At 49.0% G+C, this 17,418-nt stretch overlaps 1 protein-coding gene across 1 annotated transcript in view; it reads right to left on the bottom strand.

Moving 5' to 3' along the window:
• Positions 1-12,188: 12,188 nt before the first annotated feature.
• DEPDC5 (DEP domain containing 5, GATOR1 subcomplex subunit) overlaps positions 12,189-17,418 on the bottom strand; it is a 56,184-nt gene continuing 50,954 nt past the window's right edge. The window contains exons 38-43 of the mRNA XM_070950310.1: positions 16,825-17,049; positions 15,113-15,282; positions 14,800-14,971; positions 13,758-13,818; positions 13,391-13,473; positions 12,189-12,730 (exon numbers count right to left, since the gene is read on the bottom strand). Coding sequence (XP_070806411.1) covers positions 12,438-12,730; positions 13,391-13,473; positions 13,758-13,818; positions 14,800-14,971; positions 15,113-15,282; positions 16,825-17,049 — 1,004 coding nt within the window. The 3' untranslated portion in view covers positions 12,189-12,437. The remainder of the gene's footprint in view (positions 12,731-13,390; positions 13,474-13,757; positions 13,819-14,799; positions 14,972-15,112; positions 15,283-16,824; positions 17,050-17,418) is intronic.

A 17,418-nucleotide genomic window follows, 5' to 3' on the forward strand; every position in this document is an offset into this window, starting at 1 on the left:
TTCGCCCAATGGCTAGCCAGCAGCCATTTCACAGCCTTCCTTGTAAGCAACCTCAGTGGCATCCACCACACTGCTTTTCTTTGCCTCTGGAGTACTTTAGCCAAATAGCAGCAATAATCGTCTTTCGTTCTTGTTCTCACTGAATATCACCAGAGTTTTTGGTTAAGAACTTATCTTGGGAAGCCAAGACATCATTGTGTTCTCCCTTTTCTCCTTCTGTGCTTTCAGTCTTTTCAGCTTCTTTTCATTCTCATCAGCTTTCAGGGCTCAATGCTGCTGCTGAGTCACCAGAAAGATTCCCTGGCTAGATAACAGGTTTCTCTCTCCATCTGAAAGAGGTTCATTCAGCTCAGTAACCTGCAAATGCACACAAAAGTGTTGACAACTTCAGTTTTAGAGGGCAAAACCTCTCTCTAAAAATACATATACAAACCCAAACATGCAAGCTTGTACCTTATGGCTGTAATCATCCATTACAATTTTATAGCTACAAATACAGTAGATCAGCTGTTGAGTAGTGGAAGGAATGTATTTATTACCAACAATTACCCCTGCAACTCTAGGTGGTTTACAAGGTTTAGAGTTCAAAACAGCCATAAAACGATCAACATTAAGTAGAGTCGGTTGCTGTCCAATTTAAGGGCTGCCCTTCAGGATTAACTCCTGAAGAAAAGGAAATGTGAGAAGGATGGGCAACTGTGAACTCTTGGGCACACTGCAACCAAGAAGCCCCTTTTCTGGGAGTCTCTGGGAATCTCTCACATCTGCAGTATTCCCTCCTCCTGGTCCCTGCAGGATAAGCAGATTCTACCTGGGGAAGATGGCCTGGGCTTTTAGGTTAACACCAGCATTCCTGGCCACAGCTTCCCCCAGCTTTCCCAGAAGTTGCAGTCAATAGGACTGCTTTGGAGCAATAAATGGAACACCCATGGAACTGGGGCAGTTCTGCCTTGCTGGGATTTAGCCTCAGTCTGTTTTGCTCATCCTCTTTTGTAGTTTAGCTACTTGATATTCCATAAATGCTGTACTTCAATTCTTTAGGGTGACTTGCTCAGTACTCAGTACAGTGTAGAGAAAAATAAAGTCTTACACTTAGGCAAGAAAAACCAATAGTATACATATAGACTGGGTGAAACCAGGCTTAATAGCAGAAACTGTGAGAGGGATCTTGGAGTCTTAGTGGACAAACAGTTAAATATGAGCTAACTGTGCAGTGGCAGCCAAAAAAGCCAACGCAATCCTAAATTGCATTAATACAGGGATCCAATCAAGATCAAGGGAGGTACTAATACCACTCTATAAAGCCTTAGTAAGACCACACCTAGAATCCTGAATCCAGTTTTGGTCACCAGACTATAACGAAGAGGTTGAGACTCTGGAAAAAGTACAAAGAAAAGCAACCAGGATGATGAGGGGACTGGAGATTAAAACGTACGATGAATGGTTGCAGGAACAGGGCCTGGCCAGTCTAGTGAAGAGAAGCACCAGGGGAGACATGATAGCCGTCTTCCAGTATTTGAGGGGCTGCCACAGAGAGGAGGGGGTCAAGCTATTCTCCAAGGCACCTGAAGGCAAACAAGGAACAATGGATGGAAACTGACCAAGGAGAGATTCAACCTGGAAATAAGGAGGAATTTTCTGACAGGGAGAATAATCAGCCGATGGAACAGAAGTTGCCTTCGGAAGTTGTGGGAGCTTCATCACTGGAGACTTTCAAGAAGAGACTGGACTGCCATCTGTCAGAAATGGTGTAGGGTCTCCTGCTTGAGCAGGGAGTTGGACTAGATGACCTACAAGGTCCCTTCTGACTCGTTAGTCTGTAACTGTAAATTTACTACAAACATATACATAACATGCCTTTATAATCGAACCCTACTCTCACCAAGGTCACTCTGGAGTAACTTGCTCCTGGCTACACACTATTACTAAGAGCCAGTCCTCTTCCCCAGGTACCTTGTGAACTCACGCACACAGAGCTTTGGGCAATTAGTTATATCAGCTGCCAGAGAGAAAAACAGGTTTGCTTTGAGGCTGGAGTCACCAGCTTTTTACCAGCTTTCATTCCCTGCTCATCTCCCAGCATTTCTCTTTCAGTTCAGGGCTTGGGAGGATTTTTCTCTAATAAGGTAACCAATAATGTTCATTCTTTTTCTTTTACTAGCCGTCCTCTGCTATGCTTCCTACTGCCTCCGTATTTGAAGGAGAGTGAAGTTCAACAAATAATAAGACGGCTCCCTTCTGATTTATTTTTTCATCCTACTTTTATCTCTTTTTCTAGCCTGTATTATTTACTTCTTTAATCACAAATAGTCTCTTTTTTATAAGCATCCATTTCATCCTTTGGTGAAGAAGCAGCCCTCCTTAGAGCCTTCTGGGTGCAGTCTTTGCTGTGCATCCTTGATGTAAAACCTTTGACTTCCTCTCTCACACCTGGCTCTTCTTTTATCTCCTAAAAGCCTTCTGGTTCCATCTCAGTCTGGATTTTGGCCAGTCCAGTCCACTGAGAAGGCACTTTCTCAATGCTTTACTTGTGCTGGCACTTCTCCATTGGATAATCCAGATTACTGTCCCTGGCATAACAAAACCACCTAGTATCATTGGCTGGGCCCTTGTTTGGTTAAAATGTTTTGTCTTCTTGTTCTTTTTCCACCAATAAATTTCTCCTTGCAGCAGGGATCAATCCCAGATCCTCCTCTCTTTACTCTTTTCCATCGGGTGCCTTCATTTTGGATACAGGATCAATACCATTGTTAAATTGATAATACTAATCCCTAATCCCTAATCCTAATCTGGATGTCTTCCCACTGCCTTAGGCTGAATGTGGAGAAGCCAGGGAGATCCTGCTCCAGCCTGATCTTATTTCCCATCCCTCCTTTCACCTCTAGAGCTGCTCAAAGCTTTGGGAATTTAACTGACCATCAGATGACTTTCCACCCATTTATTGTTCTTATCACACTGTGTGTAATTTGATTTGGATTAATGTAGGGCTGTTATCCCCCCTATTCTCATTAGTGTTGTAGTTCCTAGGTTACTATCTGTTTTAACACGCTCAGTTGTACTGCAAAGCCTTGTTTATATAGCATCTAAACAATTGAAGAATGTGGGAGAAACATTTATGGGCATGTAAAATGCCTTATCTTTTAAATGCCCTGTTAAAATGCAGACTTGCAGCCTGAAGTCCAACCAATGTTATTTTATCTTCCTTGTGTTCAAAAGGATCTTCAAAAGGAGCCTCCACTGCAGTAAATCCAATCCAAACCAAATTCACTTAAATCCGTTGCTGCACAGATCAGAGAACCATGATCAGTTGGAAGTGATCTACGAGATCATCAGAATTCCCTGCAGAAATCACTATCTCATTCCTTTTTTTTATTTTATTTAAAAAAAATTATTATAAACTAAAAACAAAAGACAGAAAGAGGACAATAACAAAACAAAATTACATACATACATTTGAGGTTGATTCAACCCCAAAGTATTCAAAGTATTTGATTGAGATGGCCCACAGTAATAGAATCTGGTGACTCAGACTGTGCTTCACTTCTCCTTCAGTTAATTAGGGCAGGGTCTCCATGAGTCATTTCCAAAGTTATCTCATTGTTGGGAGCTTAAAAATGCTTTGCCCCCTTTTGCCAAGGTAATGTTGTTTTGTGTATCTCTGTCCAAGTCCCCATGTTTATTCTCTACCATCTAACTCATATTAGAAAGCTGATGCACTTAGCAACGGATAACTTAAGTGGACAAAAGTGATTTATATTGGCTTTTTAAACTGTCATTGCTGAAGTTTATTCAGCAATACATGGGGGATTGGTCAATGGAGGCTTTTGAACGACTCTCCTAGGCAGGGAGTGGAACCAGTTACTGGTCTTAATCGCATTCTTGCCACACCAACATTGCCTGCCAAGAGTTCCGCCTTTTTCCCAACATGCAGCCAAGTCCTTCTCCATGCAACCTTCTTTCCTTCTTTCCTTCCTGGCGGCTGGCAAACTGGAAGGCAAAACGATAGGCCCAGAAACAGATTTTATTTGCATGCATTGCTTTTTAAACCGGTGTAAGTAGTGCAAACCCGTTAAACAAAACCACAGCCTCCCACTATTAGGATCTGGAATCCTGCTAAAAGCAGCAGCTTTACGTGAAGAACATCTAACCATCTACCTGAAGGGCTTTACCTGGGCCAACAATTCCCACTTCCCTCTTCTAAGGAGCCCCACCTCTACCGTGTGATCTGCCTGAACAGTGGGATCCTGTAGGGCAGGAGGGGGCTGGAGCTGAGTACGGTCAGTGAGGGTTTGAGGAGGAGTGCTGGGGAAGACCCCAGCCCCTGGCAGCCTTGGCTTAACAGGGAGTTGCAACTGAGAATTCTGGCCAGCCATTCAAGCCTTGCTTTGTCTGGGAAGTGAGTCAGGCACCCATCTCCTTCCTCTCCCCACATCACCACATGGGGAGTTGGCCTACTTTTGGGGAGGGGCACAACCGTCTCACTAGCCTTAACCGCTCATCAAAACAAACTTTCCGACTCAGAGACTTTCACAGGACCAACTGCCACAATTGAGCCACAGCCACCCATCTCTTGCGTCAGCAGCCAGGCACCCTTGCGAGGCCCTTTCTTGGGCCCCAACAGAGGGGCCACCTGTAGATCTTGTGAAGTCAGTCAGAGCTGCCAGGAGATCATTCACAGAGCAGGGAAGCCACCTAGGTGTCCATAGTAAATGAATCGCTCATTTGGAATCCCAAAGCATCTGGAGAAAGTTCAGGAAGCAGACACTGGATTATAAAAGGGACTTTTCCCATCTGGTGAAGGTGGGGGGGCTTAAGTTGTTGGATGCAACTAACAAATGCACCCAGAAGAGCAATTAAAGTGGAAGGATTTATTTATTGTTTTTTATTTATTGGTTCGATTTATATGCCACCTTTCTCCGGAGACTCAGGGCGCTTACAATGCGTTAAGCAATAGTCTTCATACTTTTGGCTTTTGGCCACCCCTAAGCGGTGTTCTTTTTTATACAAAGTCAGCTTATTGCTCCCACAATCCGGGTCCTCATTCTACCTACCTCCGAAGGATGGAAGACTGAATCAGCCTTGAGCCTGGTGAAATTTGAACTTGCAGTAATTGCAGGCAGCTGGCAGCTAAGTGCTACTTAACAGCACTTTAGTCCGCTGCACCACCAAGGCTCCTTATAATATTGCCTGGGCAAAGAAGAGATGTGCCTGTGACCTCACACATCTTGGATTAGCTGCAGCTTCTGCTGGCCTTCAAGGACAGCCTTAGAGAGAGAGTTTTGCCACTGGGGCTGGCCAAGGTATGAATGGCTGTGAGCAGAGCCTCCTGATCTAAGATTGGTGGTAAATGGTGCACCAGGCAGAGTTGGTGCAGCTGTTCTCCCTTCGTTTCCAGACAGCAATATGTTGTCACTTAAGCAATAAGTTAAGCCAAAATCTTTACAGAGGCTGTGAGTGGAGATGAACCACAAGTGTCCACCTAAATATGCCACCATGAGGGCAACTACAACCAGAATTTGGAAACTGGCCATCTTTTGGTGATATCTTTTGCCTGTATGTCTACACATAAATCCAAAGATTATGCAATAGCCATCAGTCTCCTGTAACCTCCTTCCAAAGGAAGCCAAACACACATTCCACACCTGGAATTTCACATCCTTCGGAGAAGCAGGCAAAAGATAAAACAGGTGGACTCTCTGCTGGCTCACCTGGACCAGCTCAGCTGCTTGTGATCATGGGTAAAAGGACACTGTCCTGCAAATGGAGGAGAAAGGCTTCTATTTTCTGGATTGAAATATATATTTTATTAAAAGAGAGTACATATAATCATTACATTATTCATTTATCCAGCCAGTTCAAATTGAACCACATGCTGAAGGAAGACACTTTTCCATGCATGATAAATGCAGCTTTGTTGTCCTCAACAGATCTTCTGGCCTGAGAACTTCACAACAGCCCCTTGTTCTTTATTTTCCAACGGTTGTGGCATCTACCATTGCATGCTCAATCCATCCTTTACTGCCCAGGAGCAAAGACCGGCTTCTCCCACCAGCTCCAGTTATGATGGAACTACTCCTGGACTTCCCAGTCACTAGCGGTTTGGTGGGGGGCAGGTGCCTCCAAGTATTTAAGACCAAGTCTGGTGTTTCTCCTCTTGGAGGATCCAGAAAACTAGAATATGAAAGAAAGTACATTTCCTCAAGACAAACCCAGGTGATGCAGGAATCAATTTCACACCTGTGTCTCAGTGACCAGATTACCCAGGAAGGGCAATCTTTTAAAGGCTGCCCCTCCAAATTAATAAATTTATTATGCTTTCATTTTGTCCATCCTTTATATTATCATATTAAACTTCTTCATGGTCTTTAGAGAATGAGTTGACCACATGGCTGCTGCAGGCTCTCTAAGGGAAGGGAGGCACAATCCTAGCTCTATGTCCTGGCTACAATCCCAGCTTCCCTGGATTCTCTTTGGGGTTTCTCGAAGCCAGAGGCCTGGGGAACAGGTCCAACAGGCAGGAAAGGCTCACAGTCCACAGTCCAAAGACTGTGGGTGTTCCCTCCTTAATCCAAACCTGCTTGATTTTCAGTCAATGGAATTCAAAATACTTTATTTTTTTTTCAACTCATTGCTTAAAATAGAATCATTTTAGATAGCCATTAAGATTGATGACATTATTATAAAGGAGTCTTAATAAAAGGAACAATAATCCAGCCAAACCAGTGGTGGGTTGCTCCTGGTTCGCACCAGTTTGCAAGAACCGGTAGTAAAAATTTGTAGTAGTTCGGAGAACCGGTAATAACATTGGCTGGCCACGCCCCCGAACTGGTCCCCAGCCCAGTCGCCGCTCGCTTACCCCACTCACCTCATCAGAGGCTTTTTTTTTAACTTTTAAAAGCATTTTTTCTACCTCTTTGGCCAAAAAAAATGCTTTTAAAAATTAAAAAAAAAAGCCTCTGATGATCGTGCGGCTCAGCTGGGATAGTCAGAAGCTTTTAAGAGCATTTTTTTCTGCAACCTCTTTGGCCGAAGAGGTTGTAGAAAAAAAAAATGCCTTTAAAAGCCTCTGGCGATCCCAGTTGAGTTGCCTGATCATCAGAGGCTTCTAAAAGCATTTTTTTCTGCAACCTAGTGCAGAAAAAATGCTTTTAAAAGTAAAATAAAAAAAAGTTGGCTACGCCCACCGAATCACATTACCCCCACCACCACCAAGCCACAACCACAAAATAATCCACGACCACAGAACCGGTAGTAAAAAATTTTAGAACCCACCTGAGAGCCAAACCCCATGGAAACTCTGTGTAAGTGGGCCTTACCTGTGTACTAGCCATGCCTTGGCCTTGCTCTGGACCAGATCCTATGCCCGTGATGGCAAACCTATGGCACGCGTGCCACAGGTGGCACGTGGAGCCATGTTGCCTGGCACGCCAGCTCAGCTCCAGTGCGCATGTGTCGGAGTCTCTGGAGGCTGGGGACAGCAAAAAAGTCACTTCCTGTCCAACCAGAAGTTGGGAAACGGGCCGTTTGGGGCATCCAAGGGGGTGGGGAAGGCTGTTTTCGCCCTCCCCAGATGCATAGAGTGGATCTGGAGCCAGGTGAGAAAGAAAAATGGGCCTACTGGGTCATTGTGTGCTAGGAGTGGGGGGGAAGAGGGGGTTGCATGCACGGGGCGGGGTGCATAGAATTATGGGTGTGGGCACACGTGCACGCGAACCTCCCCCACCCCCCCTTCCTGGTACGCGATGGCAAAAAGGTTAGCCATCACTGTCCTATGCTATCTGGGCCATTTGGAGAAGTGCTTATTAAGAGGTAGGACGTTATGGTAGATAATCTTGTGTACTAAGCTTAGGTCGGAACGTAGGTGGCGTACTTCAAGGCTATCCAGGCCTAAAATTTCAAGCCTGGTGGTATAGGGAATGTTATTTCGAGCAGAGGATTTGAGGACTCTTCTAGTAAAATATCTCTGGACCTAATGTATTGACATCTGAAATACAGTGAGGGTTCCAGGCAGGTGAGCAGTATTCATGCAGGTCTATAACGAAAACTAAAACCACGGTAGATTTGATTGTTTATGATGAAAGTCTGTGAAGATTAGTGAAGGATACAAGGATGGCAAGAGTTTCTGAATGTCAGAGATCACTACAATGCCAAGAGTGGATTTTGAGATAAATGAACGTAGAAAGAAAGAGTTGAAAGAAACTCAATACTATGACTGTGGGAATCCGGAATTAAAAATTAACAGAATGAATGTGAGTAGGTATCCTCTCTTACTGAAGAGGGCTGGGGGATTTTGGGAGTTGAAGTCCACAAGCCAAATTGCTAAGGTTGGACACCCCTACACTAAACCCTCTCCAACCCTATGATGCTGAGCATATTCGAGAAGCTTCCCGAGAGGGGACAGTTTCATGATGGCATCGATGATCAGGTCATGGGCTCCTCTGGACCCTCTCAAAGCCATCTGTCTGGGAGGCCTCAATTTGGATCAGGCAGTTGGACTCAAGAGTGTGGTCATTCTGGCGGGAGCTCATGGAAGTTTCTTCTTGTCTTCTGGAAGCATAGGTCGTGAAAATAGTGGCCCCCAGGGCAATTTTTTCTGGAATCCACAGCAGAGGGCAGAGAGTAAGTGATTCTGATGGTCACTGCTGAAGGAAGAGGTCCTTTAGGTCACTATTTTCCAAACTTGGCAACCTGAAGATGTGTGGACTTCAACCCTTGGAATGCTGACTGGGGAATTCTGGGAGTTGGTCCAGTCATCTTTAAGTTGCCAGGTTTGAAAAATAGTGCCCAAGTGCTGGTGGTTTGTGCCTTTCTCAGTCATTGGGACTGGGAGCAAAGCTCGCGGCTCTGATTTTTTGCTTCCGATAGGCAGTGCCTCCAGATTTCTGCACCATTTCCCAAAGTTTGTCTAAGGGAAGCATCAGTGAAGGAAAAGAGACGGCCAATGTCATCCCTTGCTCCCCGCTCGCTTTCCAGTCTTCAGGAGTCAAGAAATACCATCCAGAAAAGCAAGAGCCCAGGTAGCACAGAACAGGGGTCCCAGAATTCCTCCGTCAGCCATTTCGGGGATTTCAAGTCCACAAGTGTGAAAGTTGCCAAGTTTGGAGAGGTCTGGCTAGAGCCATATGGCAGCTCATCCCACAGAGGGTAGGAGGGTGGCATGTCCACCACTGCCCTACTCAGTCCTGAGCCCCGTCTGGTAGGGTTTCTGGAGATGTGTGCGTATGTGATGGAATGTGCAGCTGGAGTAGAGGTGGTGGAGGGGAATCTCAGCAACAGCACTGCAGGAGAAGGAAGTGCGCTTGGTTTTTTTGGAGTGCCTTGGCCTTGTTTATGTTTTAAACAAGCCATCGAGCCATCTGCTCAATAGGCAGGCTCCAGAAGGGGGGTGCCTCCCATGGTATCATCCGCGACTGCTGCCCTTTGGTTGTTGTCCTGGCTCCCCTCGGATGTTGAAATTTTCCAAAATTTCCATCATTAATTGGGTTATATGTCTCTTCAGATAATCCTCCCTCATTGGTGCTTCGGTCATCCCCCCCCCCCGGTCAGCAAGGGCTTCTAGTTCGTTTCCACCCCGGTTTTCGGTTGCCACGGCTGAGGGTGACTCCTCTGGTTCTTATCCCAGCTATCTTTCTTCCCGATGCCAATTGACCAGCGGGGCTTTTCAGGATTCTCCAGGGTTACCTCATCCTCTCCAATGGGGTGTACAAAACAGGCATCCGACTGGGTGGCGGTTGCTGTCACCCCCCAGCAATCGGTTTCTCCCAGCTCTCTGCTTCGTTCAGACATGGTTTGCAAGGTCCCCTCAGTAGAGCGAAGATTGCTTCTCTGGGTTGACCGTTTTGCAGATCTTGCTCTTTGTAGGGATTGCCTCTCCTTCCAACTTAAGAAAGTAAAAACTCTTGAAACGTGGTTGTTCAAGAGACCTTTTATTAAGCAGAAGTGACAGCCATCCAGTTAAAGCAAGATCTGAATACCCTTAGGCAAGACAGTAGGATTAAAGTGGTAGAGACCCCTCCCTTTAAGTCAGAATGCAGATTTTAGCCAATACATAAATGTGAAGATGTTTTCTTTACTAGTTTCTCTGAGAACCCGAACACACATGCATTCCCACCATTATCCTTTAAAGTGAAACAACCCACATGGCTATCATCAGGTAAAGGGGATCTCAGGGCTCTTTGGTGCCAGGATATAGGTTGTAAAATATCTGTTGACACGGGCAATGCTAGTGAATTGAATCCAAATCTCCCCTTTCTCCCGATTGATTGGCAGTATCACTTTTAGGGATCTGACAGGAAAGGGAGTCATCAATCTAAGATGTGAGGATATAAAAACGAGAGGAGTCACTCGGTTCCTATCCTTTCCCCAGTAAAGGCGGGGAATTGGGAGGGGGGAAGTCCTTTTTGAGGGCCAATTTTCAGCAGAGGCCCCCCAGGGGAACTGTGCCACCCTAACCCAGGGGTGGGCAACTAGCCAGACTTTAGGAAACGCTGGCCTGAACTCGGTGCTACCTGTGGGGAAAGGGCCCCATGGGGTTCCATTACCTGCCACTCCCAGCTGAGGTGCGCAGCTCTGGCCCACTCGCCCTGCCGGACTTGAAGCTCTCTCCCCCCTGCCCCCCCCCCGTGTCTGGGCGACCGGCTGGTAGGCAGCAACTGGGAAAGATGGTGGCCAAACATTGCTGGTTGCAATGGAGGGTTTTGCCTTTTTCACACCTGCCACCCAGCCACGCTTACCTGCCTGCTCCGTGGCTGGGCTGGCAAGGAGCTGCCCCATCTTGCTCCAAAGGCAACTCCGAGCAGGGCGGGCTTCAGGAGGGACCCCTTTTTCTCTCCCCAAATCTTTGCTGTGTTGGTTCACAAGCTGGCCAGCTCCTTTTGCCTTGCTGGGGGGATCTGGGGAGGGGTCTCGCACGTGGCTAGGCCCAGCTTCCTTTGTCTGGTTCAGGCGACAACTTTGTCCTTAATGATGTGGTTCCTCCTGATTTCCCAACAGATCTTTGCAAGAGATTCCTGCTTCTGGTCAGGGCCAGGAAGTGGAGCTGCAGACCCCACTGATGAAGAAAATTCCTTTTATTTGCCAGGGAGGTAGAGATTGTGGGGAAAAAACACCCACACACACACACACCCCTCTCTGGTAGATGGCCGATAACACCAGCAAGTACCAAAAGGCACCACGGATGCTGGAGGTGTAAAGCCAGAGGGTTTGGGGGAGGAAGGCTGCCCTCCCACAGCACCTTCGCTTGGACAAACGGCCCAATGCCCAGGCAGCTCCCAGAGTTGCCTGTGGAGAGAGACTGGCAGCATACAAATTGAATAAATAAATAAGCAGGCGGCCTCCTTGGCCAAATTCCCTGACTCGGCCCTTCCGGAGGCCTGCAGAGGTCCTTGCCTGCCTCCCCACTCAGACTCCGGCTTTGTTGCCTGCACCTCTGGCAGCTTCGTCTGGCAAGAGGGGCCCCAGCGCTCCTCTGTACGGATCCTCGTCCCGTTGGAATGGCTCCTCGGGAAATGGGCTGAGCCTGGGGGGGGTGGGGGGAAGGGCAGACTTTGCTCTCTTCTTGAACTAGCAGGAATATCGAGGCTGGCAAGGCCTTCACTTTGGAAGACACTTAGGCCCAGGTTTATTTATTATGTATTTCTTTTAGAGTCCACCTTTATGAAATTTTTACAAATAACTCATGGTGGCAAACATATCAATACTCTCATTTTCTCCACAACCACCATCACCCTGAGAGGGGGGCTGGGCTGAGAGTCACTGGCTGAAGGTCACCCAGCCAGTTTTGATGCCTAAAGCTGGACTAGAACTCCCCGTCTCCTGGTGATTGGCTCAAAGTCACCCAGCTGGTTTTCTTGCCTGAGGCAGGACTTGAACTCACGGCTCCTGGTTTCTAACCCGGTGCTTTAACTACCAGACCAAGCATGCCCGGGGTGCTTCCTTCTGCTTCTCTCTCTGGCTTCACCTTTCAGCAGGGGATCCCATCCTTCTTCTCCTTGGAAAGCCGTTTCTGCTTCCCTGATCCTTTCGCCTTGCTCTCTCCCACCCAGCCTCCTTAAAGTCTCCCTTTCCACCAGGGTCTTTTCAGCCGTGGCCGTTTGTGCACGCTTCCTTTTCTCTACCTACCTTTCAAATAGGCTGCAGGCTTATCAAAATACAAAGGACAGGAGGGAAAGGATGCTCTTTCCTATTGATTGAATTGTGAATTCCGTATTTATACTATATATATTTACATATTTATATATGCATAGCATCTGCCACACAGGGGCAGGCATCGGCCTTCCAGTACAAACTTCTCCCCGCTATTTTTCGGTCCCTCCGATCTTCGTCCACCTCAGTCTGGCCCTTGCAGGCCCTGGTTGCTCCCTCAGATGCCAGGCCTGCCACAGGGCTTTGGCTGCTCCCGGCCGAGTTTGGCTTTGCCCGGCTGCAGAAGCCGTTCCTCAGGGCGCGCTGGCATGCATCTTCTCCAGGCAGCCCGTCCAGAAGGAGACAAGCCGGCCATCCTTGTTGCAGCAGAAGTCCGTGAAGTCTTTCAGCAGCCGGTCGGCAAACCTCTCGTCGCCAGTGGCACTGGATCGCCAGGTTTTGGTCAGCATGGTGTTATAGGCCCAGTTGTAGCCAATGCGCTCCTCGCAGAAGACGTTCTGATTGGAGGAGCTGGTGGAGTTGCGTCGGCGGCGCTGCTGCCCGGAGAACTTCCGCTTGGAGTACGGCAGCTGGAGGAAGACCGTGCCTGAGTGGGGAGAGGAAGGTTTTCAGAGGACAGGGGCCTTCTGCGCGGGATGTGTCCCCTGGGCCTACCTCAACCAGGGAGGGCTTCTTCTAGAACAGAGGTGGGGAACCATGGCCCGTTTATGACTTGTGGACTTCGACTCCCAGAATCCCTGAGCCGGCATGAAGTCCGTAAGTCATGAAAGGGCCATGGTTCCCCAGCCCATTCTAGAAGGTGGGCTGCTACTGTGGACCTGAAGTTTACAGAGTTCTCTGGTTTGACAGACAGCTGTGCTGTTAAGAACCAAGAGCTCTTCCTGAGCAAAGAGGAGTTCGGAAGGAGCATCACACCAGCTGGCTGGGCTTCGGACTAGCAGTGGCCATCAACCAGCCAGAGGCTGGGGTGGTCATCAGGGTAGCGAGAGCAGGGCAGAAGCAGAAAGCCATGGCAAGCCCTCTTTCTCCTGTGCCCAGCAGCAGCAAGGGCAGGGCAGAGGTATGTGGGCGCACAGAGAGGAGAGCTGCCAGGAGGCAAGCTCTTCCTGCTTCCTTGCTGTCTGCGAGGTCCTAGAACTGCCAGAGACGAGGACTGCAGCCTCCCCTTTGGAGGCATCGGCCACCTGCCCAGCAGCCATTTGATGCAGGGCCTGCCACCTCCACTCTGAAGGGCAACAGAGCTCACCTGTAACATGGATATACTGGGGCTTGTTCTCTGCAGGGAAGTTGAAGGCAGAGGCCGAGTATTTATCCTGTATGAATCCAAACCTGGTGGGAACAAAGCACAGCTCTTGTTGAGCACGCAAGGAGCACGCAACGCCCTACATCATGTAGGGCAAATCCCTCAGGAGCCCGGCCTGCCAGAAGCTTTATGGCCCCACTGGAATATCCCCACCCAATGCTGTGGCTCTTCTTTGGAGTAGCAGAGGAAGGAAAAGTGAAACAAAAGCCCAGCCTTGCGGAGGAAGCACTGCGGACTTTCTAGCTTCCTTCCTACGCCTTGTGTCACCCACAGCGCCCACCTCCTCACCAGCTGCACCTCCCCTGCTCACCTTTGTGCAATGGCCTCCTGCAGAAGGTGCATCCGGTCCCAATAGGTTTCTGGCTCAAAGCCTGCAAAGAGGACCAGGAGGGAGGTTCTGGTTGCTGCCAAGATCCCAGGATTTTTTGGGCACATCCCATGAAGCGTTCTGGAGAACTCGACAGCTGGGAAATGCTTCTGTGTTACCTTGTTTGATCCCAAGAAGGCACTGACCTTGTCTCCCCAAAGCTCCAGGTGATTCAGCCTCTCCCACCCAAGTTAGTATCTCTGCTGTGCCACCGCTGGAATCGCCTGCCCTGGTCTAGTGGAGGAGTTGCTGGTCTCATGCTTTCTTCTCTCTCCCCTTCCTGCCTGTCTCTGCCAGATCTCCTCCTCCCAAGAGGACCCATCCAAGTGTTTTTGTAGGTTCAGGTAGAGAAAGAGCTCACCTACCAGTTATGAAGGCACGGACTGCTGATTGGCCCGGGATCTGATGAGGGCATTCCACATTGGGACAATTAGTGGACTAGGAGGAAGATCCCAACCACACCCTGTTGTATTCTTGTTTTTAACTTAGTTTAATATTTAATGTGTTTACGGCTGCTTTTGATAGTGTAACAGTCACTTGACAGTGAGATGGGCAGCATATACACTTAATAAACAAACAAACAAACAAAGTTGCCACCAGGCATCCCGCATAGTTTACATACTTTCACTTTTCTGTAACTGCTTGGGAGCTTTAGGGAGGGGAGGCTCCCTCAGGCCGCATTGCCCTGAGGATGGGATCTTCCCACCACGCTGCCTCTTGGCAAAGTCAAAACACCTTTGCGGCAGATGATTGGCTAAAGAGGGACACGTGGAATTGAGATAGGGGTTGAAGGGGACAATTAGCCTAACGCTTGGCGCCTGGATTTCAGACGCCACCTGACTTTTCCGCAAACGCTCTCTCCCAGGAAAGGCTCCCTTTGGAAATGTTCCTGGTTTCAAGAGTTTTGCTTTCTTGGGAGATCCTCACACTTTGCATGATCTGCAAGCTGGTGAAAAGCAACCGGCCGCCTCCCCGCCCTCCTCACCATCAAAGAGGTGCTCACTGCCCTCTTTCAGCAGGCAGCTGATGCTGAGCGGGATGAAAAGCTGGGCTCGAAGGGGGTCTCCGTACAAGTAACTGGGCAGTGCAAACGGGCCTTCCAGGACTGGGACCAGCAGGAACCCACAGGAAGTGGCTTTGCGATGCCAGCCTTGGACCTGTGGAAACAGGGCAGGGCGATGGGAGCCTTCGCCTTTAGGAGGACCGGGTTCAAATGAGGACCAGACACGGCCTTGGAAACCAGCAGATCTGCAAGAGGCCGTTCTGACTTCCCAGGATGCCCGCCTGCCAGAGCTCACCATCTCAAAGAGAACAGCTGCCGTCACCGCCATCCAGTGCAGCTTGATCTCAAAGGCGGCACTGAGGGAGAAGTTGCCGTGATAGTAACAGCTACACCACTCCAGCCGATCCGTGCGGTTGTTTATGTCCACGTCCAGGGTCACCGTCCGCTGTTCTGGCACTGTGGCAGCTGCCCGGAGAGGAGCCAAAGAACACAAGGGAAGGGAGGGAGAGGTTAGCCATTGTAAGCCATTGAGGAAGCAGGACCAGCCCTTATGCCAGGAGTTTAATCCTGGGTGCTCCAGAGACTGTGCAGTCCTGTTATTTTGGGTGCCCCCTCTGGCACCTCGAATGCTGTGACCCAGGTGGAATAAGGAGATGAGTTAAGAGCCTGCATTTGTTGCTGCAGCTACTGGTTGAATTTTCCTCCATCAGCCACTCACTGGTCTCTTTAATTCCCTTCATTCTGGCTGACTTGGGTCTCTCCGGGGTCTCCTCCCCACTGCCAGTTTCTGTGACTTTTAAGTTTAGAGAAAGTCAGAGCAGAAACCTGCCAGTGAGTTTATGAAATGCCTCTGGGGGTTACTGTTGACTGGGGGGGCGGGAGTGGGGAACTAGGCCAGAGCCCACCTAGTCCTGCTATGCTGCCATTCCATCTCAACCTCTGCTGCCCCCTGAAGAGCTTCCCCACTGCAATATGGGAGGGCAGGTAACAGAAAAACCCTTCGAGGCTGAAGCCCTGGCCCAGGTCTGTGCGTGCTCCCTTCCATGGCTCCAGGTGCTCTCCCCTTTCAACCCCAAGACTAGAACTCAGTCCGACTCTTGACGCAAAGGCCAAAGACCTCGGCTGTTCTCTCGAGGCAAAGGAAAACATTGGTTTCCATAGAACAGAATCTTCGTACTTCAGGGTTGAACTGTGGGGTCCTTGGGGCTCTCTGAGCTTGGCTTTCCTTGCAGACATTTCATGACCCAACTAGGTAATCAGTGCCAGAAGGGAGTGGGGTTAATGGAGAGGAGGGGGATTATGTGGGGCCTTGGCGCTCTCTGAGCTTGGTGGTTTTCTTGCAGACGTCTCATGACCCAACCAGGGAACATCATCAGCTCAGGGAGTGGGGTTTGCGCTCTGGGACTAGCACTGATGATATTACCTAGTTGGGTCATGAAATGTCTGCAAGAAAACCACCAAGCTCAGAGAGCACCAAGGAACCAACAATACTGATTTTGTCCTAATGCTGTTGATCCTTGTTCTCTGTCATCCTCTACTTTTCATCTTTTATATTTACCTTTATTTTCATTGTTATTTTATTCTCCCTTCATTTTTTTCACCTGCTGGCCTTTGAACATATTTTCTATTACATAAATATATGAGAATATAGCATGGAAGGACATTCCCAGAGATTTACCTCTCAGATGATTTTGGAACAGCAATGCCCATCATGGCCTAAAGCAGGAATCTCCAACTTTGACATATGGACTTCAACTCCCAGAATTCCCCAGCCAGCTTAAGCTTTGCTGCCTGGGGAATTCTGGGAATTGAAGTCCACAGGTCTTTAAAGTTGCTAAGGTTGGAGAGCCCTGGCTTAAAGGGCCTAATAGGGGAGCCAATGCAACATTTTCAGATCCTCCTCCCCCCCCCTCATCTTCCTGGCCAGGTCCCACCTAGCTTGGAGGAACAGAAACCCCACATTTGGCACCACCGAGAACCCCCAGCCACCCTCTGCATCCACGTTACCCAGTAACGCCGCCGCCTGGCTCCGTCCTCCAAAGCTGCGGCTGAAGGAGCTGTGCCTGCTGGCGTAGGAGGCTGGGCGGCTGGGCAGCCACGGCAGGAGGAATGCTGGGATGTCCGAATGAAGGAGCTCTTCCGCCACAAAAGCCACCTCAAACCACTTTCGCTGGAAGGCAGAGAACTCGTCCTTGGCCGCCGTGTGCCACAGGGCGGGCTGCTGAATCCCCCCTGCGGAAGAGGGGAAGAGAAGCTCCTTTGGGACAGCTGACACTATCCGGGGCTGGGGAAGGTCCCCCTGCCCGGCCCACAGGAGATGGGGAGGATCTTTCTCCCTGCTCAGGAATCAGTCTCGGGAACAATCTCCAGCAGAGCCTCTTTCTTAAAGAGGAAATCGGGGGAAGTCACTCGGGTAGAGAGCTGACCTCTTGCCCCTTGGGCAGAGGATTGCCAGGGTGGAGCGGGGGTCTCTCAAGGTTAGATCCATCTGTCCCCCTTCCCCAATCCAGAAGCTTCTATCCCAAGAGATGGTGAAGGGTGCCCCCTGGGGCTCATTCAGAGCAGGAGAGGAGAGACCATGATCAACACAACGTGTTGCCT

Source organism: Pituophis catenifer, unplaced genomic scaffold, assembly GCF_029215685.1.
Source record: "Pituophis catenifer annectens isolate HBS135680 unplaced genomic scaffold, rPitCat1.0.hap2 SCAF_10, whole genome shotgun sequence".
Classification (NCBI taxonomy): Eukaryota; Metazoa; Chordata; class Lepidosauria; order Squamata; family Colubridae; genus Pituophis; species Pituophis catenifer.